This window comes from Calonectris borealis, chromosome 3 (assembly GCF_964195595.1).
Source record: "Calonectris borealis chromosome 3, bCalBor7.hap1.2, whole genome shotgun sequence".
In the NCBI taxonomy this organism is placed as follows: Eukaryota; Metazoa; Chordata; class Aves; order Procellariiformes; family Procellariidae; genus Calonectris; species Calonectris borealis.
The window spans coordinates 66,274,342-66,288,224 of NC_134314.1; the positions used below are offsets into that span (position 1 = coordinate 66,274,342).

General features: G+C 43.7%; 1 protein-coding gene across 1 annotated transcript in view; it reads right to left on the reverse strand.

The window, feature by feature from the left end:
- Window positions 1-5,403: 5,403 nt before the first annotated feature.
- Window positions 5,404-13,883, reverse strand: part of NHSL1 (NHS like 1) — a 113,892-nt gene continuing 105,412 nt past the window's right edge. Inside the window, exon 7 of the mRNA XM_075145943.1 lies at window positions 5,404-13,030. Within this exon, the coding sequence (XP_075002044.1) occupies window positions 12,307-13,030 (724 nt within the window). The 3' untranslated portion in view covers window positions 5,404-12,306. The remainder of the gene's footprint in view (window positions 13,031-13,883) is intronic.

Genomic DNA, 13,883 nt, shown 5'->3' on the forward strand with positions numbered 1-13,883 from the left:
TTTAAAGGATACCTTTGTACATATTGCCAAATTTGTTGCCACATATCTGCCCTCCATATAGGGTGTTTTTGTACATGCCAATCCTCTTGGGCCCAGCGGGTAACCACATTGTGAGGCTTTTGTATCAACCCAACTGTGAGTGTATAAGTAACGGGCCTTCCCTTCCAGGATGGCAAGAGATTTCAGCCATTAATTCAGCCCAGTGACTACATGCCTGTACACCTGTTTGCCATAATATAATTCCTGGAACCGGAGCATATGCACCGGCTCTCCATTTTCTTTGCCCAGTTGCCGTGTATGTTGCACTTCTTCTGTCAGTAAACTGGGCATCTTTCTTGTGCTCTTCTATTAACTCATCGTAAGGGGGAGCTTCCTCCACAGGAGATGTAGGGATATCTCCAAGGGGAAGAGTTTCCCCTACTGTGGGTATAAGATTAAATGATACGGTTCCTAGAAGAGCGGCGTGTGGAGTGGTTACATGTGGTTTTCCCAGTAGAAATCATTGCTGTAAATAATGTTTCCATTTCCAATGTGTGGCTGCCTCAGCTACCCCTGCATGGGCCCTAACGGTACCGTCAGCCATGAATAGGTATAGGGGTGTGTACAGTCATGCTATCTTGGCCTGTTATGCTTTCCGTTGCTTGTAGTGCCCGAACTACAGCTAAAATTTGTTTTTCCATCGGAGTATAATGTACAACGGAGCCTTGTAATGCCTTAGACCAAAATCCTACAGGTTCTTTTTGATTTTTCGGCCCAGTCATCTGCCACAATCCCCACGAGACTGTATCATCTAGAATTGTTACTTCTCATTCAAGAGGATATCCTCGCCTAGGAGTGTGTAATTGCACATGCTCAACCAAAGCATTTTTGCAGGCATCAAAGGCTTCTTGTTGTTGCTTGGTCCACTGCCAAACCACCTTCTTCCTAGTTAACGTCTGCAGAGGGCGCGTTAATGCTGCCAGGCGTGGGGTGAAAGTTCTCCAATACCCTGAAAGTCCCAAGAAGGTCTGTAGCTGTTTTCCTGGGGTTGGTACAGGAAATCGCTGGACTGTTTGCTGTACTTTACTTGGTATTTCTCTAATCTGTCCATGCCAAACTAGTCCCCAAAATTGTACAGTAATACTAGGGCCCTGTATTTTCTTTGGATCTTCTTTTCTTCTTTACAGTCTCGGTCCTGTAAATGTGCTTTCAGCGATTCGGCAGCTACTTCAATTTCTTGTTGTGACTCTGCCATAATCAATAGATCGTCAATATAATGGTAAACAGTATTGGTACCTGGCCATAGTGCTACATCAGCTGCTATCATTTGGTGGCAAATGGAGGGACGGTGTTTGTATCCCTGGGGCAATACTTGGAAAGTATATTGCTTTTGTTGCCAGGTAAAGGCAAACTGGTTTTGGCTTTCTGAAGCAATGGCTATCAAAAAGAAAGCATGAGCAAGATCCATCACCACCTTCCAGGGTTGTAAATTTTTGCTAATTTTTTCTATAAGAGCAACCATGTCTGGTACCATCACTGCAAGGGGGAGGTGACTTTATTCAATTCTTTATAATCTACAGCTATTCTCCAAGTGCCATCTGGTTTTCGAACAGGCCAAATAGGATTATTAAAAGCAGTCGTGGTTTCCTTAACAATTCCCACTTGTTGAAGTGCCTGAATGGTTTGAGTAATTTCCTCCTCCCCCCCAGAATACGGTATTGTTTTACAGTTACCACTTTGGCAGGCACGGGCAGCACAACAGGATCCCACTTCGGGAATCCACGCAAGACAGTTATAGATCGGATAGCAAATCCCGCTTGTGAAGTCCCGAAGCAGAAGCAACCATTTGAAGTTTCAACTGTTCATCCTGCCAACACATCAATACCCAAAATATATTCTTTAATTGCGGCAATTAACACCGTCATGGTAAATGGAATGGTATTTCCTATTGTTAAGGTAACCTTAGCTCGGAGGGCAGGCGTTGGATTTCCCCCTAATCCACAGATCTGTGATGTGGCTTCTTTATTATTAATATTACTGTGTAATACAGTAACTTCAGCTCCACCAGAGCTAACGCATGTAAAATCCCCCCAGACCGCCGCTTCATGGTTAAAGGAACATAGGGGCGTCGGTCCCCCCTCACAGTAAGAGGCTACAGTGGTGGCAATTTTGGGGGACTTGCCAAACCTTCATTTCTGCTGTGTTGGCACTTGCCGGGTAGCGCCTTGCCTTGAGGCGGCAGGCGGGGCGGAGGGTGGGCGCGGAGTTGGCGGCGGGGCGGGGGGCAGTCGGCTTTTTTGCCTAGGCGCTAACTTTTGCCATCGGCGAAATATTTCTGATGTTGTGGTCCCGTTTATTTCTGATCGTGGGATACCGGCTTGTAAAAGATCATTGCACATTTGTTTCCTCGTCACCTGTGATGCTTCCTTTCAGTTTTGCTGGCTTTCCTTTATCAACCACCCCCACGGATGGTCCTGAAGTTACAGCCCTGATTTCCCTCAAGGTATTTGCTAGGACACCGACGTTACCAGTAGCATTCGTGACTGCTGGTATAATCAAGGGTTATAGTGAGGCAGGGGCTCCTCTCAAAAGCTGCATTTTGATAATTCTTCTTGCTGCTACCCTGTCCGGATTGGATCCCCTAATCAACGCATGAGCCACCCCCATCTGCCGCACTAAATTAATACCCTCCTCCTTTGTACACCAGTTTCCGAGGGACAACACTAATTCCACAGGTTCAGCATATGCTGTTAAAACTGCTGCACACAGCCATTGATACAGCGTAGGTGCAATAATATTTTGCCCATCAGGATCTCTGATATTTTGCAACTGGGCGTATCCTCATTGTATCTGATCATCACTGGCTATAGGGCTTAGTAAGTGTTTTTCATCCACTAATAAATGGATAGATGCGGCTCCACTATCCCAAGCTTACAAAATCTATGCCAGTTTGCCTTCCCCACTCTTTTGCGGATAGATCTCTAAAAATTCCCTTAACTCTTTTGGTGTAAGTACGTGTGACCTGCACTCCCCCATCCCCCATTGCTCCTGCTGCCCCTTCATTTGTATGGGGGGTTGCGCTTCTACCACCTCCCTGCCTTCTAAATCTGACTCAAACTCAACCTCAGAGTCTGAGGATTCACTCCAGGTATTCCCATCCCATTCCTCGGGATCCACAAAGGTTTTGTGGTGAGAGCACAAACTTGGGAAATTGAAACCTTACTTTTTCCATATCTGTCCCTTAATTTATTAGCAATACGCACTACCAACCGCTCAGTACCTTGCAGCCCATTGCACTGCTCTGCTTGAGTAGTAATCACTTCTTGCACCATCGCCTTTGCATCTTGTAAAGTCCCGACTTCCCTTTCCAACCCTCTCATTTTACTCTGCAGTGCAACAACTTCACGATCAAGAGCTCTAAGACCAGTAACTGCTAACCATCCCAACCTCCTCACTCACTTGCGAGAGGACTCCGATGCCGCTTTCCATGGCAACCCGCGCGTAGCCGCTTCAGTTGTCTGGGGGGTAACCACCGCCCCACCGTCTATTTCAGGCCATGCCTCCAGCGGAGCCAACGTAGCCAGGAAAGTGGCCACGGGGGTCCAGTGCTCAGTACTGGGCCATCCCGGAATATGGGGAGTCACCATCGTGGCCTCCCCAGTCCCCGGCTTTTTTGCCGGCCAGGGCATGGCTGTTCCTGCCGACTGCGCCGGACTCTGTGAGTCAGCGCAGGCAGGGCGCAGGACCAACCACGAAACCACGCATGAAATGCAAAGAGTAAATTTATTTTCGTTACCTCGCCAACCGGGGGATCCCCGAAGCAGCACCGGGGAGGCACACCAGCGGGGACGTGGGCACTGCGGAGCCTGGTCCATGCTAGAGGATCGCCGAACCTGCTGTTTTCGCCTGTTTATCAGGGATTCGCGCAGGCGTAGTTTACCACTGTGCTTTGATCTTTCCCGCAGCAGGGCAGGAATCTCAAGCATGTTCGATAGGGTCCCTCTAAGTCTATCACAGGCCTATGTTATCTAAACACAGATGTTCTACTTGTCAAACACAGAAGGCTAAACAACAATTAGTATGATATATGTGTTTTTCTACACCCCAGCTGCAGGTCACTTGAGCATGTTTATAATCCTCCTCGCCAATCTTCCGTTATTATCCCACATCGGTTGTTCACGTATCACAATAAAAACACTGTGCCAACAGGAGCTAGGGAGGAGAGGAAAAAAACTTGAGTACTTTGCAAACACGAAGGAAACAAACTGAATTCTTGATTCCAGTATCTTCTCAGAGTTATAGACTGCTGAAAAGAGCAATTGAAGACTGCCAGGAAAAACGTAGATCTTTTCTGTTGTTTTCAGCATTCCCAATTGGGCCCTATTTGATGGAATTCTACTTTTCCAGGTAGCGTCTCTCAGGACATCAAGTTCTTGAGAAATGCAAATCAAGATGTGCGGCCATTTATCTTACCAGTTTATTCATTGAAAAGATGTTTAATACAGGCTGCCTTTTGTCCCAGGTCCACCTCTCTTCACAGGTATTTAGGAAACCCAAACACGTGCTGGTGCAGAGAGCACAGTAAAATAGACCGTAGGCAACAGGCTATAGGAGATGCTCCCAGACTGGGCCCAAACCACAGCTTGTTGTTGGGCGCTGACGGCAGAGACACCGCCCACCATGCTTGGAAGCGCACGCTGTTATTGCTGAAGTGGTGCCACTGCTGTCGGTAGCTGTTTGCAGTCCTTCCACGGGTGCGAGGACAAGGTGGAGTGGTGAAGGACGTGCAGCTGAGCTTCTATTTTGTGGGAGCTGGGTGTGAAATGGGATGGCGAGCAAGAACTTGGAGGTCAGGGACAGTCTCTGGAGTTCTGGTGGAGGAGTATGACAGGGCGGCACGTGGGACTGGGGTTAGGGAAAGCAGACATGCTAAGAGAGGGGAAAGGTAGTGGAGTCAAAGGGCTGGCAAATCATGTTAGAAGAGGTGAGAGAAACGTAACTGCAGGAAACTCTCCTCTGAATCCCCAGTCTAGCAAACGAAAAGGTTTCAGCTGTTGGTAATAACGGAAGAGCCAACAAGGGTGGAGGCCCCCATGCTGTCATGTACGCACCTGGACTGGCACAGAAGCAGCAGTTGCTGCCACTGGTGGCATTTTCCCAGACAGGTGAACTTCCAGAGTCTATGGTCTACAGACTAGGGCATAAAGGACAATCAAGCTTAGGCTCCCTTCATATTTAATATTCCTGGCAGGCCTTCAGAAGATAAACCAGTATCACAAAGAAGTCTTGATGCTAGCAAGGTGTTTGAAGCAGGATGAGGAAATACCTCTTGAAAGAATACTGCTGACTACATAAATTAATAGACGACATGAGATGTGGCTCATCCAAAGAAGGAAGAGTCTGACAAACGAGTAACAACCAAAATGACTTTTGAGAAAGACAATTTCAGTTTATTGTCAAGATACTTTCTTCCCTCTTTTCTCAGCAAGCATTTTAGGTAACTTCTAACATGGACTAACGGTTTCTCTGCTAGGATGACACTGCAATTTCCCAGACCCTGGTCATCATTTGAGACAGACCATGTTTGTGGCACAGAAAGTAATTTTTTAGTTTCTGGTTCCCAAAACCCAGACTGGCTCTACAGTGGTTGCCACATCATGCGAGAAACTCATCCCACGGCCAGTTTATTGTATAGTCAGTCCTGGGCTTCAGAGCTGCACTTCAGAAAAAGCTTTTGTTTTACACAACCTCGCTTGCCTCCGGTTGTACCTAACAGTCTAGAAACAAAGTAGTGCTGGTGATTTTTTAATCTCAGAGAAATAACCTATCAACTGCTTCTCATGTCCCCACGTGCCACAACCTTCACTTCTGACAAGTTTTGGGAAAAGCTGTATCAGTAAATGGAGAAAAAGAGTCTTATCGATGTTCCATGTTGGAATAAAGAAAGGTCTACCCTCTTGAATATTACATTGAGATACGCTTTTTTCCCTGTCTATCACATCACAGAGACCTTTCTGCAGAATTTAACTTTGGTTAATCCTGGATTACAAACTTTTGCCCTAAAAGATCAAGTGTGCTGTGTATGGCAATACGCCAGTCTCATCTGGGATCGCCCGTGGTTTGGCACCGCATGTCATGTCCATGGCTTGCAAGTGGATATGAGCTACCCAGAGCCACACTTCGACTCCTGTGCAACTGCATGGCCTCTGCTCCCAGCCACAGGCTCCCGGGTCCACACGAGTTTGTTGTCTGAAGGCCTCCTTTCTGAAATGTACTTTTGCATTGTATTACAGGTAAGTATATTAAAATAATTATCTCTCCCTAGTTTGTGACTGCTGTGCTGACAGCAGATGGGGCTTTGCTTTTTTTTAATCCTTTTGACTACGCTGCAGCTCCCAGTTGGCACAGTAATTTACAACAATCACCAGTTTTCAGGCAGCACATCAGAAGATCCCGATTAAGGAGAGAAGGATGGGACTGTCTTTCAGCTCCTCCACTGGTGATGCTGCACCGGGCACGGAATGCACGGAATGCTCTGTAATGTTCTTTCACCGGTTTTAAACTGGCCTAGAAATCAGTTTATTTTTTCCAGATGAAATTACTAGCTATGTTTCTAACACACTTTTCACACTGGGCTGCAGAAAAATGGACACAGAAATTCCTGCCTTCAAGAGCTAACAACGTATATTTGACTGACTTTCAAAGAAGACATTAGTTTACTACTGAGATGTACAAGAAGAACAATTGTTAAATACTGCCACTGTGGAAGCATTCTTCTTCTAGATGGCAAACAGGACATTTTATTTCCTGTATTTCTTTTGTTTGTTTGTTTGTTGCCAGATTTTATCTAACTGTTTTTGTAATTTATATCTATATTTTTTTCCCACAAATTAGTTTTTACCATCGAAACACAGAACTTACATTTTTACTATTTTTTTCAAGAGGTAGTGAATATGCAGAAACTTCTGCAACCTATGTATCCTGAGAGATTTTTACCTTTTTTGTTCCTTCAGTAGCTAGAATTTCTGTTTTTTATACGAAAGGCTGGTGCGCAAACAGAGCAGTATACTACAGACAGAAGCAACTCGTGCATTGGGATTGGCGTTTCTTTCTTCTGTATATAGCCCCACACATGCATATACACACACATTTGGATTCACTATTAACAGACAATTTCCTACTAAAAATCAATGACATTTTGCATTAGCATTGTTGGGAGAAGAACTGATTGGCCCTTAAAAGGTTGGTTGCACATTATGCGAAAGAACCTAACTGCAAAGAGCTAAACTTGCAACATAAAATGTACTCATTCTGCTGAGGAAGCACTATCAAGGCTTTTACCCAGTCTTCCAGAACAATATATGCCATAGCACTTCTTTATCAAACATCTCTATAATTTACCCTGTTGAGTGTTATTAATTCACACCAGTATAGCCACAGTCATGATCCAGTACTGAACGCCTGCAAGATTTTAATGCTGCACTCCGATTTAAAGTTGATAACACCACTTTAGAACCAAGAAAATTATCAATTTTATGTCAGAAGACTTTTCTAGTCTTAACCATGAAAGAAATAACTTCTGAAAGTTATTCAGAAAACAAAGTATAAGGAGGCAACTCAGAAAGCTAATATAATGTACTGTGTAATGTACTGTATAGCTAATGTAATTTGTAGCTGTGTGTTCTTTTTTGTGAGTACTGAAATTATTTTAAATAAAATACATAAAACGATTCCTCATTGCCACTGCAAATTTTTTAACACTTTGTTTTATTGTTGAAGTCCATCCTTTGAATCTTCTCTTACAGAAGCAAACAATGCATCATTTTGAACCACTTAAATGTACTATAGCAACAGCTTTGTTGGAGCAGTGACTGCTGCTATAAACGGCTTTTCCAGAACTTTGTGGGATCCAAACAATACCTGACAAGCTCTATTTGCTTGCAATATTATGAAGACATTTACCCCTGTGCTGCGTGCACAAGTGGCCTCTCTCCGCTCCAGGAAACGACTGCAGGTTTAGCAGGTTACCAGAACACAGGTGTCTGGAGAACGGCAGCCAGTCCATCGGAATCACAGGACGCAGGGTTGTTGGTAGAAATTAGGCAGGACGAATCTGAGCTTTAATCTTCCTGATCCCATATTCTTCCCAGATTTCAGGCACGGCTTTTCTGTACAGAACCCTTCCAAGAGCTGCGCTCGAGCCTGTAGCCGCCTGCCCAGCGTTGCCTGACGTCTCCTAGAGCATTCCTCACTTCAGCCTGTTACTGCTTCTCTAAGCTCACAGAATTTTGCTCTTTTTCCTCTTCTAGAACCTTTTTTAACATGTTTGACTGACTTTGGCTTTCTATACCCTTTGAATTGTGAAGAAACACATAGGCTAAAATTTTTCTTTCCCCTTGCTGTGACTATCCCATTGCTCCTTTGCCTTTTTCTTTCTTCTATACTTGCTGAAGCTTCTTTATCCTCAAGAATCTGCATTAGCCTGCCTGCCTCACACCTTACTGTCGTTCTGTGCATTCACTGTACTTCTCTTCTCAGTAATCTCCCCGCTTCACCTTTCCTGACGTTATTCTGAGCCTTCTTTCAGGCCAAGCCTTATGCATGAACCAGCGTCCAGTCCTGGTTCCTCAAAACCCCGTCTTCATCAAATCCACTTCTTCCCCAATTCTTTTAACTGATTTTTCCAGTAACCTTCCAAACCTCCTCTCACCAAGCTATTGCTCCTTGCACAACCATCCTTCGTTAAAGTTAAGATAATAAATTCTCCTCTCCCCAGTATATAAACAGTGAAGGCTTGTAAATGCCACGGAGCCTTATGAATGTATTAACGTAATAACTGAAGGGCTCTAATTCTAAGGGGGATTGGGGCTGCCTACATCTGACAGCAGTAAGAACGAACTTTGAAGATAAACGAAGGAAGCACAGAATGAGTTAATACAGAGCAAAATTTAGGAAAAGATTGAAGTTGAAAACCATTCCCAATAAAAGGAAAACCAGAAATTAATCTCACATCTAGCTTCAGTAATGATTCTTGTTTTAGAGGCAAACTGTACACCAGCTGTAAACTCTGAACAAACCCTGTAACAGTATGATTCATTAAGCATCAGGATAACAACAGTCCCCTTTTTCTCTTTAGCCTGGCCAAAGTTTGTGTATTTTGCCTCCTCTCCTGCTGCTCTGGATTTCTTTAGCAGAGGTTTGCTAAACTCAATCTATACTTGTTGACCAATAAAGCCACAATTGCAAAACCTTCCTATGGAGGAAGCTTATCATGGAAAGAAGTAACTTTGAAGTTGGATGCGTGACAGACAATTAAGCATGTTTTCCTTAGCATACACACCAAAGTTGTTGCCAGTACAGAAAACACAGCCCAAAGCTGTCGTGCTTTTAAGGTTTTGTAGCGGAAACGTGGGCCAAGGACTGTATTGCTGAGAAAACTGAGCTACTAAGCAATTCTGTGTGCCACTACAGAGGATGATGGCAGTGGGGAGATGGCATGGCGATACCTCCATAAGAAAGTTACATCAGTTGCCTAAATAAATACCATTATAATCACTATTAAACATATTTCATCACATTTAATGTATTTCACTACGTCTTGTACTGTGTAAAATATAGTCATTAGCAACATCAGTAGGGCTACATAAACACTGCCTTCTGCACACTAGCCAAAACCTGAGCCTCAACCCAAACTCACCTGACACCAGATGTGGGTTTTAGATGAGCATCAAGGCTACCTGTGACCAGAGAAGAAATTCAGTCCATGCTACCTTTAAGTTTAATCTCACCTACCTGCATTGACAAGATGGTGTGCACATAAGCCGGGACTTTCCCAAGAGTTCCCCATACAGCCTGTAAAACCGAGCGGCAGCATCAGCTGGCCAGCAGCAGGGGGAAAAAAAGCTGACTAGGCTCCCTCCTACAGGCACTTCGTGCAAAATGCTGCGCAGTACTGCAGAAGTTGCAGGCACCAGAACTATAATTTTCTCCAATGCTGCAATTTTTCACTTGGATGATTTCCCCATTTGTAAACAATAAAACAAAGCCTGAGTATTTTCCTGTCAGGATGGTGGCATGAGGACTAGTTAGCATTTACACATAGCTTTGAAAGGGACAGTACCTGCTGTCAAAAGGACACAGCGCTCTATGTTTCATGGGATCAGCTCTGGGAGAAACACCAAAGCAACGCTCATGAGACATTTAGCAGCTGCAGAATGTTTTGCACTATCTCTTTGCAACAGTATGTAGTTCAGATCAATATTAATAATATCTGAAACGATCTTATCCAATTAGGTTTTCATTTTATTAAAAAAATCCAATCGTTCTTTAAATATACTTAGCACGCAATAATGATAGAAAGTTTGCTGTGCACCAGTTAATCCCACCCTCCTTCCAGTGAGTGCAGCTGGATTCACCTTCTCCACTTCATTTCACTTCTCACTCTGCTTATAATCTGGTTCTCCAAGAATTTTAGTTTTCTGGGACAGGTTGCAAGTAAGAGAGAAGTAGTAGAAACACTCATAGATGATACTGGAAAAAGCTTAGGATTATTTCAATCTTTTTAGTCTCAGCATTGAGATGTCAAAATGGGATGGATATGTAAGTACGCTTTAGTTGTCTCTAAAGTGAATTAGTAAATTTTGCAATGAAAACTGGAGATTAGTAGCTGGATGCATGGTTTATGGCATTCAGTGGGTTGCCATACGCTGCGGGACACATCTTTTGAAGGAGATTTTAATCAACTCAAAAGACAATATGGCAACGGCAGCCTTTTTCTTTATTGAAGCAAAGTCACAGCATTTTCATCACTATTCCCCTCTTGTGAAGGGAAGAGTTAAATGAAGGCCCCTGAAATTTACATTACTAACAAGTAAAGGATTGAAGAAAGAGATTACAAGCATATTTCTCTAAAATAAATAATCTACAAAGAGTGCTTTTTCTTCTTAAAAGCAATCTAAAAATGTATAAATTCTACGGTAGGGAGATCAAAAGATATTTTAACAACTTTCAATATTTACAAACAATACAAAAACTGCGCACGCCATCAAATGATGCAAAATTCTTCTTAAAAATTAAAAGCTTCATTCCTACTAAGAACCAAAAACTCCAGCCAATATTTCAGTTTTAATTAATGGTCTTCTTTACAATTGGAAAACCGTTAAATGTTTTTATTATCTGTAAAATATACAATAAAAACGAACCTCACTAAATTATTAAGGTTAAAAAGGAAGAGAAATACTGCAGGCAAATCAGAAAGGAAAGTAACTGTAACTTATTCTTTGGTAACCAAAAGTTAGCAAGTATCTGTATTTCAAGTGACGAAAAGTAATAATCTTCCCATTTTGACAAATGGAAGAAAGACTTCTGGCAAAACACAACTCCCAAGTTTCAATTTTGAAAGACAGGCTCCACCTACAGCTCTGTAGTGCAAGTTCTCAAAGTCAAATTTTGCCTTCTAATTCAGAAACGCAACCCTTCCAAACTCTGGCAGTACACTGCTTAATTCCTCTCCCACTTTTCTGTTGTCTGCTCGCATCCTCCGCACACATCCATTGCTCCAGTTCTCTAAGGGAATACTCTAGTCAAGGAAGCAATTCACTTGGAAATGAGTGTTTCACCCAGCGTGCGTGTGTGGCTGCATAGCAGCTAGCAGTGTGTTATAAAACTCGGCTCCCTTTTCCACATTAACTACGTATTTAATTCTCCCTCAGGAAAAAAAAAAAAAAAGTACCCTGGACCAATTCATAACCTGGTGACCTAGTTGCTTTAGCAGGACACGCTTCATCTTAGACCGGGGCATACCCCAATAATAAGCCATGCAACCCCAGCACCAACCCTACTACCTTCTCACAGGCGAATGCGCCTCATTGTGCCTCCCTCTGCTTAACGTATGCACTACGCTGCACCAACACCACGCCTTTGAAGCAAATGTCCAGCTTGTACCACAGAAGCCTTCCCATTCTTCTTTTTCAGGCTTATTCCTAAATTTTGCTTGCACAATTGCAGTCTCAAGAAAAAGAGAAACTTCACACCCCTACAGGCTCTGAGAAAACTCCCCTCCCTCCCCCCCAAGAGGACTTCTAAGGCCTTACACAAAAAAATTCAACTGTTAACTCTCCTTAAGCCACAGACCATTCATTCAAAGCAAGGCCTCCCCACCCCACCCCAACCATGCAGAACTGTCATTGCTTTAGCATTTAAACACACACATGCAGTTCATGGAATAAATGCTCAGCAAAGTAAACTTGTCCTGGTCTGGGCTTTCTTCTGGAAGCTAGTCCTCTGTCATTTTCTAGACTAATATCCAATGCCTTTTGTCACTGCCTTTTAACTGTCTTCAGCTGAAGAGCTTAGGTACTTCCTTGAAGTACCTGGTTGAGTCATTAAGTCTAGATGGGTTGGATCCAAGGCCTCCTTGCAGCCTGCCTCCTCAGCATACGGAAAGTCATTCACGTCCATTTCATCACTGTTAAACATATCAAGCTGCCTCTCTTGCTGCGCCTCCAAAGTCCTTCGGACCCTGCCCTCTGACTGTTCCACCACTTCCCCATCTCCTTCACTGATGACGGTCATGGGGCTGCTCTGGATGCGGTTGCGGACATTGTACTTGCTGCTGGCAGCAGAGGGGGGCGTTCGTGACCGGCCGTACCTAGTGCCAGAGAAGGACATGCTCCTTGGCATCAGGCCCTCGCTCTTGGCCCACTCTTCCTGGGCCCGTTTGCTCTTGCTGGGTGAGCAGCTGGCAGGGCTGTCGGAAAGGTCAGGGGAGGCATCCGTCTTTGTCCGGTGGAACCGAGGGTCCGTGTTCTTCAACATCTCTGCCGCGGACATGCGGGAACTGGTGTCACAGCGGCTGCCTTTCTTCAGCAGCAGGGCTTTGAAGTTGTCGTTGCTGGTGCTGCTCTTGCGAACGCTCCTCTGAATAGATCCGGCTTGTTTGAGGTTAGATAAGGTTGGGGAAGCACCGGTGGGAGTTACGGGGGGCGACGGAGAATGGTTGCGGGTACGGTCGTCTTCAGAATCTTTACGGCCAAGGACTTTCCTTTTGGATCTGAGGTTGAAAAACAACAAAAAAAAGAGGATCAAACAAAAACCGAAACCTTTTAGCTCCCCTAACTAAACTCAGCTTAGAGGGATGACAATGAATTAAGCTAAAGCAGAGATAAGGGAGAAGTAATCTAAATCTAAAGCATGAGTAAGAACACCACCAAAACTGTGTAGGCACTAATGCAGGTATTGGAGGTTTATTGTTCTTTTTCTGCAAATCTGGAACAATGAAGCTACTAAAACCGGCAATACTGATGTCCAAAACACTTCAGCGAATTTAGTGAATCAGGTTTTCTGGAGTCAGTATTCAACTGCTAAGACTAATGCATTATAAAGATTATACTCAATGCCATTTGTCTGTTAGTTTGGGGATTTGATTAAAAATATGTCGTCTCGAGTATGTTCGGTTTTTTTGTTTTGTTTTCTTTTCCTATTTCATTTGATGCTCTCTGGAGAATTAGAAATGTAGTTTAGTGCACCTGCCTTTAGAAAAGGATATTGCAATGCACTGCTGCTGAAGTTAAGATGGAGTAAAGTGAGCCACATGTAACCATTCTGGATTAAATGATTTAAAAAAAAAAATCCCCTCCCCAACCCAAATATTAAATGAATAGTGAAGACTGAGTTTTCCAGCTGCTATTAAGATGCATAGACAAAATTCACAGTTCTGTTGGTGCTCTGTCATTGCAACTCTTCGACTCAATGAAGGAGAGACCAACTTCCTGACATGAAAGTTATCTTTCCAAATGAAAGGGCGGAGAGTTTTTTAATTTACATGTAAAGGGCAGGGATAACAAAAACAAAATTAAGAAACAATTATGGAACTGGGAGTAAGTGGAAACTGGACTTCTATTGCC